This window comes from Typopeltis vanoorti, chromosome 1 (genome assembly GCF_054136105.1).
Source record: "Typopeltis vanoorti isolate ZY-2024b chromosome 1, IOZ_Tvanoo_1.0, whole genome shotgun sequence".
Taxonomy (NCBI): domain Eukaryota; kingdom Metazoa; phylum Arthropoda; class Arachnida; order Uropygi; family Thelyphonidae; genus Typopeltis; species Typopeltis vanoorti.
Window position 1 is genome coordinate 39,791,278 of NC_143549.1, and position 13,629 is coordinate 39,804,906.

The 13,629-nt window shown below is 36.4% G+C and overlaps 1 protein-coding gene across 1 annotated transcript in view; it reads left to right on the forward strand.

Moving 5' to 3' along the window:
• Positions 1-13,629, forward strand: part of stan (Protocadherin-like wing polarity protein stan) — a 777,611-nt gene that overhangs the window by 494,854 nt on the left and 269,128 nt on the right. The window contains exon 15 of the mRNA XM_090397383.1: positions 4,250-4,527. Within this exon, the coding sequence (XP_090253509.1) occupies positions 4,250-4,527 (278 nt within the window). The remainder of the gene's footprint in view (positions 1-4,249; positions 4,528-13,629) is intronic.

A 13,629-nucleotide genomic window follows, 5' to 3' on the forward strand; every position in this document is an offset into this window, starting at 1 on the left:
GGTTTTGAAATTTGGTAAGCAACGATGGGATGCAAAGTATACACTTGGTGGCCTGGAATTTAGCGGCCACATTGCACAAGTTGTGAAGACATCACATCGAATAATGGCAATGATGTGGAGAACCCCGACATGCAGAAATAGAGAGATTATGGTTCCGTTGTATAAGGCCTTGATCAGGCGTCATATGGATTATTGTGCTCAGACTTGGTCACCCGGTTTTCATGGTGACGAGGATATGTTGGAAAGGGTACAGAGAAGATTAGTCAGTGGTCTTTGGAATGTGGAGTATGAGGACAGATTGAATGTAATTTGCAGAGCCTCATGAATAGAAGGAAGGGGGGGATATGAACTGGTTGGGGGGTTGTTATCAGGTAGACATAGAAGAGATTTTTCATAGAATTGGAGACAGGAGTAGAACAAGAGGCATTGCTGGAAACTGTATAAGGAGAGTGTGAGTAAAGAAGTGAGAAGCAGGTTCTTTGCATGGACGGCAGTTGGTGAGTGGAATGCATTGCCTAAGTGTGTTGTGGATGTGGACACATTGAATCAGTTTAAGATGCAGTTGGATGAGCATTGCATGCAATAGTGAGTACCTCCCATGATGAGTCTCTGACTCCGTGGTGTTTATAATAATAATAATAACAAGATTTTAGAACAGGTGAATTCATTTCACTACCTAGGTTGAATGATTATATATGAAAATGAAAAAGATATAAACCTAAAAATTGCAAAATTTTTAAAAATAACAGGTATGATTAACTCTATATTTAAACCAAACCTAGTTCAAAAACAAACCAGACTAAAAGTATATGATACATTAGCCGTACGGCTAATATATCATGTATGGCTAATGTATATGATACATTAGCCGTACCAGTCCTAATGTATGGAAGTGAAATCTGTACAATAAAACAAAATGACAAACAAAGATTAATAACAGCTGAAATGAAGTTTATGAGAAAAACTATAAAGTATACTCTATTTGATCACAATAGAAATAAAGAAATTATGTAAAAATTAAACCAGGAATCAGTAATAGAAAAAATTAAAAAAATATAAACTAATTAAAAGAAACACACGTATTAACCACAGTGAAAATTATTTAATTGTAAAGATTTCATCCTAAGTATCTTAGGACATCATCAGTACAGTAGTTTAAAACAATAATAGGAATAACATACAGTTAGGGCACATGATTACAATAGAATCTCATTAAACGTGCTGCAATAGTACAAAAAACATTTAACACAATTTTGTATGACAATTTCCCATACTTTAGGAATAGTAAGAATGTCGTTGCAGTTTAAGTTTGGTCTGTGTAGTAGGGCTTCAGAACTTTCTTTGTATAAAGTTTATTTTTCACTTGGTTAGAGTATAATAAAATTAGTTTAATCCTTTATCCAAATGTGGGCAAACAAAGTTTGCGCCTGAAAGTATCTTCAGGACTGGGGTAAGGTGGTACAACACCAGGCAACTTGTTGCAAAGGTGGAGAAAGCTACCAACACTCCTATCTCAGTATCTCTTATAATGCAAAACACATCTCCTTGCGGATATGTCTAATGTTATGCATTACTATAGGTAGAGATGACCTGCTAATACTTTTGCCTGGTATCTCCACTTGGGCTTGGCTCCCACTTATTGAAGAGACTTCAATAAAGGTCGAAACTAGTCTGGGTAGTGGCCCTTCCCTTAATGCATAACATTAGACATATCCGCAAGGAGATGTGTTTTGCATTATAGCAGATACCGAGATAGGAGTGTTGGTATCTTTCTCCACCTTTGCAACGAGTGGCCTGGTGTTGTACCACCTTACCCCAGTCCTGAAGATACTTTCAGGCGCAAACTTTGTTTGCCCACACTTGGATAAAGGATTAACTAATTTTATTATTTCTTTGTATAAACGTTCATGTTTATATAAAGATCTATGTAAAAGTTTAGACTTTTCCCAATGGATCCTATGGTTTGGATTTTCAATTCCGTGTTGAGAGAGGCCAGATTTCTGCAGCTTAAAAAGACGAATGTGGTCTTGATGTTCTGAGATGCATTTCTAAACAGACCTACCTGTCTGTCCAAAGTAAGACCATTTGCATGAGCATGGAATTTCATAAACGCCAGGCAACACCAAAGGTGAGAGTTTGTCCTTAGGAGAAGGTAACAAGTTGTAAATTTGGTTGATAGGTTTGTAAGTAGTGGCAAAATTGTATTTCTTCATATTTTAGACAGACGTTCGGAGATGCCTTTGATGTAAGGTATGGGAATCCTATGGACTTCTTCCTGTCTGGTTTGATGTGTGGAGAAGTGACTGATGATTTTTTGAGTTGTTTACGGATTATATCCATTTAGGATGGCTGTATTTTTGATTACTTCTAATTCCTGGTTTAAAGATTCTTCAGAGGAGCAGAATTTGTGTGCTCTGGAAACTAGTGATTTAATAATGCCAGATTTCTGAGATGGATGATGAGCGGAAGAATTGTGAATGTAGTGACCTGAGAATGTAGGCTTGCAAAAGACAGATGTGAATGAACCGTCTTCTTTTCTTTGGATGTGTAAATCCAAAAAAGAGATACCCTGTGGAGATTCTTTTTCTATTGTAAAGTTGATGCAATGATGAAGAAGGTTAATTTTATCTAGAAACAGTTGTAATTCAATGTTATTTCCTTTATAATCCAAATTTTATTCCTTTTTGGATTTACACATCCAAGGAAAAGAAGACAGTTTCATCGCCACGCCTGTCTTTTGTAAGCCTACATTCTCAGGTCGCTACATTCACAATTCTTCCGCATTATTAAATTCACTAGTTTCCGCTCTGGAAACTAGTGATTTAATAATGCCAGATTTCATCTCAGAAATATGACATTATTAAATCACTAGTTTCCAGAGCACACAAATTCTGCTCCTCTGAAGAATCTTTAAACCAGGAATTAAAAGTAATCAAAAATACAGCCATCCTAAATGGATGTAATCCAAAAACAACTCAAAAAATCATCAGTCACTTCTCCACACATCAAACCAGACAGGAAGAAGTCTATAGGATTCCCATACCTTACGTCAAAGGCATCTCTGAACGTATTTCTAAAATTATGAAGAAATACAATTTTGCCACTACTTACAAACCTATCAACCAAATTTACAACTTGTTACCTTCTCCTAAGGACAAACTCTCACCTTTGATGTTGCCTGGTGTTTATGAAATTCCATGCTCATGCAAATTGTCTTACTTTGGACAGACAGGTAGGTCTGTTCAAAAACGCATCTCGGAACATCAAGACCACATTCGTCTTTTTAAACCGCAGAAATCTGGCCTCTCTCAACATGGAATTGAAAATCCAAACCATAGGATCCATTGGGAAAAGTCTAAACTTTTACATAGATCTTTATATAAACATGAACGTTTATACAAAGAAAGTTCTGAAGTCCTACTACACAGACCAAACGTAAACCGCAACGATGTTCTTACTATTCCTAAAGTATGGGAAATTGTCATACAAAATTGTATTAAATAATTAATTATTTTTTTTTTTTCTGTAACACGTTACGCACGTTTAATGAGATTCTATTGTAATCATGTGCCCTAACTGTATGTTATTCCTATTATTGTTTTAAACTACTGTACTGATGATGTCCTAAGATACTTAGGATGAAATATTTACAATTAAATAATTTTTACTGTGGTTAATACATGTGTTTCTTTTAATTATGATCACACCACAGGTTTCATTATTTAAAAAAAAAAAAATATATATATATATATATAAACGTCATCTTAAAAGATTCAACGATGATTTCTAAGGCCGGAACAGGCCACTTTAGGTCTAAATCCTTGATACATATGATGATGATGATGATGATGATAAAATCCATTTTGTATTATTGATTAATTATGTATCCTGAAACCAATAGATTCTTTTTCCTCCTACATAGCTTTGGTTTCTTTGGAAAGCGCATAATGATTTTCATGTGCCCACTCAATACACTGACAGTAAGCTTGAAAAGGTTTGTTGCATCCTTCCCCACAGCAAGTATGATATGATAAAATTTGTCTGGAGCCTTGCATGAACTTGTTTAACTACACCATTCCTTGTATGAGAATATTATTTATTATTTTGTATCATACATAATCTAGGTTTGCATATATGATTTTTTTAAATGGAATTATCAGATTCTATTCTTAAAATAATACTAATGGATGGTTTAGTATCATTGTCATTTAATTTTGTAGATATTTGTTCAACATTTATTTCTTCACAGGTTTTGCAGGTCAAATGTGCCTTCCTATTTGTGAATTAAACCCATGTGAGCATGGATCGCCATGTCGTTCAATGGAACCTGGAAGCCTTGATGCTCATGGACGTGGTTATTATTGCGAATGTGATTCTTTACATTCAGGAAAGTATTGTGAAGTATCATTAGATCAACCATGCCCTTCTAATTGGTGGGGATACCCAATTTGTGGTCCTTGTCATTGTGATGGAAGCAAGGGATATGACACAGACTGTAACAAAACCACAGGAGAATGTACATGCGAGGTAATTTTCAGAATTGCTATTAGTTTTTATATATATTAAATGCACAGGTTTTCTTAGAAAGCTAACTTTGTATGGAAACTTACATGATCTCTTTGCAAACATTTTAAGTTGCATGATAAGCTTTTTACTTGGATTAATTTTATATTTAATATACACAAAATTAAAATTCTTTTTTTTTTTTTTTACATCAATGCTGAAACTGATATTTGCTTCACCTTACATCCCACTGAGTTTTCTATCTTGCAAAAGACACAGTGAACATACAATTGAGACATAATACATTGATCTCCTAGTTGCTGTAAGTGACTGGAAGCCAAAATAATTGCCATTCCCAAACCAGGGAAAGATCAAATGATGTCAAAAATCTATGATCTATCTCCTTGCTTTGCTCCACCTTTAAGCTCTTTGAAAGAATTCTCCTTAAAAGAATTTCACCACTCATTGAAGATTAATAACAACTGAACTCCCGATTGAACAAGATGGCTTCAGGCTGGGAAGAAGTTGCTGTGACCAGGTCCTGGCTCTGACAACACAGATTGAAGGAGGCTTCCAAAAGAAACTTAAATCCAGAGCCACTGTCATTGACCTAATATCAACTTATGACACGGTCTGGATCAGGGGCCTCCTCCTAAAGCTAGAAAATATTATAAGGTGCAAAAAAACTTTCCAGCTTTTTAGAATTCATTCTCTCCAACAGAAAGATCTGGGTCCATATTTGCGGAAAAAAGAGCAGGCCCAGATTCCTTCACAACAGTCTCCCACACGGCTCTGTGTTATCTCCTTTACTCTTTAACATCTATGTGTATGACTTACCACATACTAGCTCAAACAAGTATATGTACACTGATGGCCTAGCGATCCTACATCAATTTACCTCCTTTGCCAACCTGGAATCAACCTTGAACATCCTGGAAGAGTACTTCAAGCAGTGGTACTTGAAACCAAATCCAATAAAAACTGTGTCCACAGTATTTCACCTGAACAGTGCAGAGGCGAATTGACACCTTAACTTTCTTTCTGTGGAAAAATGGTAGAACATGAGCCTCATTCGAAATACCTTGGAGTGAACCTGGACAGAAGCATAACCTATAAAAGGCCCATCACCAACACCAACCTGTCCAATAAAATTAAAATGAGAAACAATATTATTTCAAGGCTTGCTGGAAGAACAACCCGGGATTGTGGTGCAGAAGTCCTAAAGTCATTTGCACTAGCCCTCACATTTTCTGCAGCAGAATATTGTGCCCCCCTCTGGGAAAGAAGCGCCCACACACTAATATTATAGACACCCAGCTAAACTCTACCATGCACACAATTAGTGGCACAGTGAGAAGCACCCCCTCTCTTCTGGCTGCCTGTCCTATCTAACATTGTTCCACCAAACATACGGAGAAGACAAGCCTCGATTAAAGAATTTAATAATGCAATGAGCAACCCACTCCTGCTCCTGCACCAGACTCTCATAAATCCATCTAGTCTTCACCTAAAATCTAGAAAGCCTTTCTGGTCCATGGATGAACTCTCTTCAGCTGCCTTGCTATCAACACCTGATATGTGGAGAGAATACTTGTCCAACGATCTTCCAACAAACGGCCTCCTGGTAGAAGATCTCTGTGCTCCGCAGCCTGGTTTTGCTCTTCCTAGGAAGATATGGTCATCTATCAACAGGATCAGAACTAACCAGGGCAGATGTGGCTACCTACTACATAAATGGAGGCTGTTAGACCACCCTTATTGTGATTGTTCTTCCGTGGCTGAGATGATTACTCATATTGTGAACGACTGCCCAAGCACCAGTTTCACAGTGGTGGCCTACAGGACATCCACAAGGTGACGGATGAGGCCTTGGATTGACTTTCCAGACTGGACATTGATCTATAGCTGTTCTGTATTCCTTTTGCCATAAAAATAAATAAATTAATAAATTGATCTCATAACCTTAATGGCTTAGACTGTAATTCCAAATAACAACAGCAATTGAATATAGCAAATAAGCATGCACTGAAAACAAACTATCCATGGAAACAAGTTATTATTATTATTATTATTAAGAGAGACCTCATCGAAGGAGGCCACATACTACACACGCACACACACCAGCTGTCATACTTATTCTTGAATTCATTCACACTGCTGCACTCACAACATCCAATGGCATTCCATTTCAATCACGTACCACCCTCTCAGAGAAAAATCTAACCCTCATTCTCAGCTTCCAAGGATGCCCTCTCGTTCTTTCCCCACCCTCCATAAATTGAAAAATTCCATCAATTGAAATCCTGTATGACCCTTTCAGAAGTTTGTAAGTCTCAATCATATCTCCCCCTCTTTCTCCTGTTTGCTAGTGTCTGCAGTCTACACATTCTCAATCTGTCTTCATAATCAGTATTCCACAATCCTGATATCATTTTTAACAGTCTCCTTTGTATTGTCTCCAATATATCAGAATCACGCAGAAGCCAGAAGACCAGACATGTGCACAGTAGTCCAAGTGCTGTCTTACAAATGCCTTGTAAAGAGGCAAAATATCATCCTTATCTTTACATATGAACGTTTTCAGCATTGCAATTATCTTTTAAATTGTATTTGCAATCTTTGCCACATGGCCCCTGAACTTCAACTTCCTATCTATTAACACTCCAAGATCCCTAGCCTAATCATGCCAATATAATATGACATTGGATATCTAATCACACCCAAGTGAATGACTTTACATTTACTGACATTGACACCCATTTTCCGATGTCCACAATTCCAGCCTATTCAAATCATTCTGCAAGTACTGCATATCAACAGCATTCCTGATTACAATACCTATCTTTGCATCATCAGCAGTGGCGTATTTAGATATTGGCCCGGGCCTAGGGTGGCAAATTTTGAGGGGGGGGGAGGAAATTTCCAGGCTCTCATTTTTGTAATTATATTGATATTATGAATTTACAATATAAATAGGTTATGCATGTAAATCGACATGTTCATTAAATATGAGGGGGCAGTACTTTCTGCAGGCCTCTAGGGGCGGGAAATACCTAAATATGCCACTGATCATCAGCAAATAGCTGTATGTCCTTTTTGAATCCTTCCCAATATCATTAATGTATAGATTGAATAACAGTGGACCAAGCATTGATCCTTGTGGTACACCACTAGTTACCTTAAATCTTGCAGACTCACATCCCCCATATACCACTTTTTGATATCTGTCAGTCAGCTATCCTCATATCCATGCTAATATTCTATAACCCAAATCAATTCATTTTCTCCAATTTTTGCAGCAGTCTGCCATGCTGTATTCTGTCAAAAGCCTTAGCAAAATCCAAAAGTATCATGGTGTATCCATTTCCCCTTGTCTAGTTCAATGGTAACTTTGTTATAGAATATGAGCAAGTTGCTAAAACATGACCTTCCCTTAGTAAACCCATGTTGTTTATTACAAAGTAGAGATTCACTGTCAACCCATTTCTGAATGCAAGCCCTAAATTTTTCCAAAATCTTCATCACCACCACCACTCCTGAAATACTAACTGGTCGATAGTTGGATACATCGGTCTTGGCACCATCCTTGTGCAGTGGAATTACTATACATTCCTGTTGAATCTTCACTGTTCTGAGACTTATGTTAAACAGCCTGGATAAAAGAATGGCTAGTTCAACTGAACACCTTTTTAGTATATACCTGCTAATATCCATCGGTCCCTATTGCTGAATTCTTATTCAATTTCTGCAACAGCTCTAATACCTCATCCTCATCCACCTGTGTTTCTTTATCTAGTGAAGAGGTAACAGTGAGCTCAATGTTGAGTAAACCAGGTTGATAGCTTTTAACAAAATGGACGCTATTAACTGAACAACCTCTTCTGCATCTGTAATCCTCACTCCATACTGCATTTAGAAGAGTTATTCTTTCATATTCGTTTTTACTTGCAGCATATCAATAGAATTATTGTGGGTTGTCTTTAGCACACACACACACACATACAGAGCCAGTTTCTTTTCATACTCAGACTTTTCTTTCCATACAACAGTTGTGACTATTCTAGCCTACTGCTTATAATGCGCATAACAGACATCATCCTTATGCACATGGTATTCCTTCCACATTGTCCTTTTCTTATGAATCTCTTGCTTAATAAGATTATGCATCCATTTGATTCCTACCCTAGTTATTCTTTGAACCCCTTGGACACATTCTGATATCGCATCATTGAAGTGTTGTTTAAATGCTTCCCATGAACTGTCGATATTCTTTTCATGCAACAAGGTTGTTGCATGAAAAGAAAACTGGGCATTCCAGTGAATTCAGTATACTCCTCAGCTGGTCATAATTTCCCACTTTGTAGTTCAGCATGTAACCTTTTCTGAATGGAACATTCATAAACTTAGTCACTTCCCAAGTGAGTACTGCTTGATGACTGTCACCAGCTGGAGGCATAATAGTTGTCTTTAACTGAAATGCCCTCTGACATTATAATCAAATCTAACATTCTTTGCCGTCGAGTTTCTTCTGTCATATGCTGCTTGAGTAAGTTTTTAACTGAAATGCCCTCTGACACTATAATTAAATCTAGCACTCTGCCCTTGAGTTCATTCTGTCACATGCTGCTTGAGGAAGTTGTCTGGCAACAGCTCAATAAATGCATTTTCATTCTTCTCATGAGATTCTAATGCTACCCAATCAATATTATTATTATTATTATTATTATTATTCAGGCCTCCATGGAGTCAAAAGACTCATCGTGGGAAGTCCTTTCTAAGAAACACAAGTCTATCAAGACTCATCGAGGTAGGTCCCTCCTCAGAAACACAAAGTCTATCATACCACTCCTTAAATGCATTGACCTTTCTCACTCTCACCACTCTATCAGTCAATGCATTTGATGGTTCAACCACCCTCCATGCAAAGAAACCACTCCTCACCCTCTTTCTCGCAGTTTCCTTTCGTAACTTCCAGGGATAGCCCCTTGTCATGACTCCTTCCCGCTCTTCAACCAAGCGAAAAAACTCCCCAGTGTCAACCCTGTAACCACCTCTCAACAGTTTAAAAGTCACAATCATATCACCTCTCCTTCTTCTATCCACCAAACTCTGCAGTCCAGACTCCCTCAGCCGATCCTCATAACTAACATTGTACAGTCCTGAAACTGTCTTTGTTATCCACCTCTGTACATTTTCGACAGTTAATTTATCCCTTTCAAATCCTGGGGACCAGATCTGAGAACAATAGTCTAAGTGTGGTCTGATCAGAGTCTTATACTTATAGAATTTTAACCCACAAACTCATCTTTGCAGAGTGAATATTATTCTTATTAATATTTATTATGTGACACCTCCCAGGATTCCAAGGACTCATTGCAGGAGGCACAGAAAATGCTTTCTGTGCCTACTGGCACATAAGGCTACAAGGATATCATATGTAATATGCTAACCACCCAGCCAGCCAGTCCACAAAACAATTCTACTTCACCAAGTGTTGAACTAAAATATAGTGATACATGTTTTTTTCAGCTTTTATATGTTGACAAAGAATTTTTACTGCTGATTAAAAACTCAGTAAATTGCATATCATATCAGTACTGATGAATGATTACAGTTCATTTTGATGGAAAAAAGGTTATTGCATTATTATTTATTTATTTTCATTAGTGTAACTTCATGGATTCAGATGATTCATCAGAAAGTCTTATACCTATGCTTTTATTCTTTATTAAAGAGTATTTAGCATTTCTCATGAGGTATATAATGAATGTCGAATTATAATGTGCATTATAAGAAAAGGATGCTTATGAAAGAAATAATATGCCTCTGACCAGAGTGTTTTAATTTAATTCTCAGTATTGGTATAGTCCCAGTAGTGAAAAAAGAGAGAGCCTGATAGTTCCTTTACATATAGAAAGCTACATGATAGTGGTTGTATACAGATCAGTCACTATCTTGATAGTGGTTGTGGTGGTGGTAAGGTATTGGGAAATTAAGGCCAACATTTATAGATAGGAATATGATGCTTTATGGGAAAGGGTAATGATTTGTAAAGGGTAGTTGTTGTCTAAGTAATTTACTCGTTTTCTGTAATAAAGTGACAGTTTCATTGAATAAAGGAAATTGCTACATCATGCTGTTTGGACTCATGGAGACGTTTAAGTAATAAACAATAATTTACTGAGTAATAAACAATAATTTACTGATGGTGGTGGTGGTGTATATTCTTAGCAGGCCTTCCCGTGTGAGCAAGGAGCTCATGAGCAACATTCAATTAATATATCTTAATCTTATCTGACTATTCATAAGAGTGCTTCACCATATAAACAAAAACCAAGGGAGAAAAAATATATATATATATATGAAAGAATGATCGTTAACTCGGTTAACATACATTTTTTTATGAAGAATTGAATGACTAGAACCGAGATTTAAGTAAAAAGGTTTTAATATAAAAACACGACTAGTTTCGGCCTGTAACAACGTTCATCAGGTGACATTATAAAATAAAAAAAATAAAAAATAAAAAACACTAAACACTGAAGGTTAAAAGACTATGAGATGCGAGAGTCTCTATACATAATTAGCTTGAAAACGTTGTTGTAGTTGTATTTAAAGCTGTTCTTTCATTTGTTGCATTGTTGGGAGAGTGTGTGCTTGCAGCATCACGCGAACGCCAGTACATGATTACAGCTGAATGACTATCTAGGAGGTTGCAGCTCAAGTTATTATTTAGATGAACAGGACTGAAGATGATTTCTCTAGATTCCACGATTTTTCTCTCTAGTTCATCATTGCAATGGAAGATGTTAGTAGATTTTTCCCAGCAGACTTTGTGACTTTGGTTTTCATCATTAGGATTAGCCGAGAAAAGGCTATGACTTGATAATGCACTGGCTTGCTGTCTCTTGTAAGTAATGTCCCTGATGTGTTCTTCCATGTGCAATTCGACAGATTTGTCTGTCTGCCCATAATAAGGAATATTACAATTACACAATATTTTATATACACCAGGGTATTCGAGTTGATGATGACAAGGTTTTGGGTGGCTTATTAAGAAATAGATCTTTGGAAGTGGAGTGAACAAGGTTCTGATATTGTATTTTCTTAGAACCTTTGCTAATTTATGTGAAACTGTACTTATGTCAGGAATAGATATATTGCCTTTGAATCTATTTGTTTCTTCTGAGTGATGTCTAGGAGGATTAAGAAGGAATTTTTCAATTCCTTCTTAATCCTCCTTGGAATATCCATTAACTTCGAAAGAAGTTTTCAGATGGTTTATTTCTGTAAGAAGTTCATTTGGGTCATCCAGAAGAGAACAGGCTCTATGTCTGAAGGTGGAAATTATTCCAAGCTTATGAGGAAGGAAGTGATGGGAATGACTATGCAGATATCAGTAATTCACTAATGTCCCAACAGATGAAGTCCTAACATTACTCAAGGACAAGTTATCCAAAAAAATGTTAGCCTTGCTTACACATTGCATCAGATCCAGTTATTTCAAATTTCAAGATAATATATACAAACAAAATCATGGACTGGCTATGGGTAATCCTTTATCCCCTGTACTCGCAAATAGACACATAGAGTATTTTGAAACCAAGGCTATCTCTTCCTTTATTTTAACACCTAAAGTTTGGAAACGCTATGTAGATGATGTCTTCATTATTTGGAGCCATGGACATGAATCCCTTATGGTTTTCCTCGAACATCTCAATAGCCGAAATCAAAGTATTAAGTTTACTGCCGAGTTTGAAACGGATAATTCCTTGCCTTTTCTTGATGTCAAACTGACTCGCTTTTCTGTTAAACTCAACATATCGATATATAGAAAGCCCACACATACCAACAGATATCTGCCTAGTGAGTCCCATCACTTCCCTCCTCATAAGCTTGGAATAATTTCCACCTTCAGACATAGGGCCTGTTCTCTTCTGGATGACCCAAATGAACTTCTTACAGAAATAAACCATCTGAAAACTTCTTTCGAAGTTAATGGATATTCCAAGAGAATCATTGAAAAATTCCTTCTTAATCCTCCTAGACATCACTCAGAAGAAACAAATAGATTCAAAGGCAATATATCTATCCCTGACATAAGTACAGTTTCACATAAATTAGCAAAAGTTCTTAGAAAATACAATATCTGAACCACTCCACTTCCAAAGATCTGTTTCTTAATAAGCCACCCAAAACCTTGTCATCATCAACTCAAATACCCTGGTGTATATAAAATATTGTGTGATTGTGATATTCCTTATTTTGGGCAGACAGACAAAGCTGTCGAATTACACATGGAAGAACACATGAGGGACATTACTTACAAGAGACAGCGAGCCAGTGCATTATCAAGTCATATCCTTTTCTCAGATAATCCTAATGATGAAAACCAAAGTCACAAAGTCTGCTGGGAAAAATCTACTAACATCTTCTGTTGCAATGATGAACTAGAGAGAAAAATCGTGGAATCTAGAGAAATCATCTTCAATCCTGTTCATCTAAATAATAACTTGAGCTACAACCTCCCAGATAGTCATTCAGCTGTAATCATGTACTGGCATTCACGTGATGCTGCAAGCACGCATTCTCCCAACAATGCAACAAATGAAAGAACAGCTTTAAATACAACTATAACGTTTTCACGCTAATTATGTATAGAGACTCTCTATGTTGTTCATAGTTTTTTTAACCTTCAGTGTTTAGTGTTTTTTCTTTTTTCTTTCTTTTATAATGTCACCTGATGAACGTTGTTACAGGCCGAAACTAGTCGTGTTTTTATATTAAAACCTTTTTACTTAAATCTCGGTTCTAGTCATTCAATTCTTCATTAAAAAAATATATATATGTGTGTGTGTGTATATATATATATATATATATATATATATATATATATATACACAAAAACTCCTTACAAAAACTCAGATTTATTATTATTACAAAAATATTTATTATTATTATTGCACTGTTCATGGAGATGGCAGACACATCATGGGAGTTAGGTTCAACTGACAATATATTTATCATCTGAATCTTAAAATCCTTAACACTCCTTGCGCTAACAACACATTCTAGTAATGCATTCCATTCACTGACAATTCTCCATGTAAAAAATCTACTCCTTAC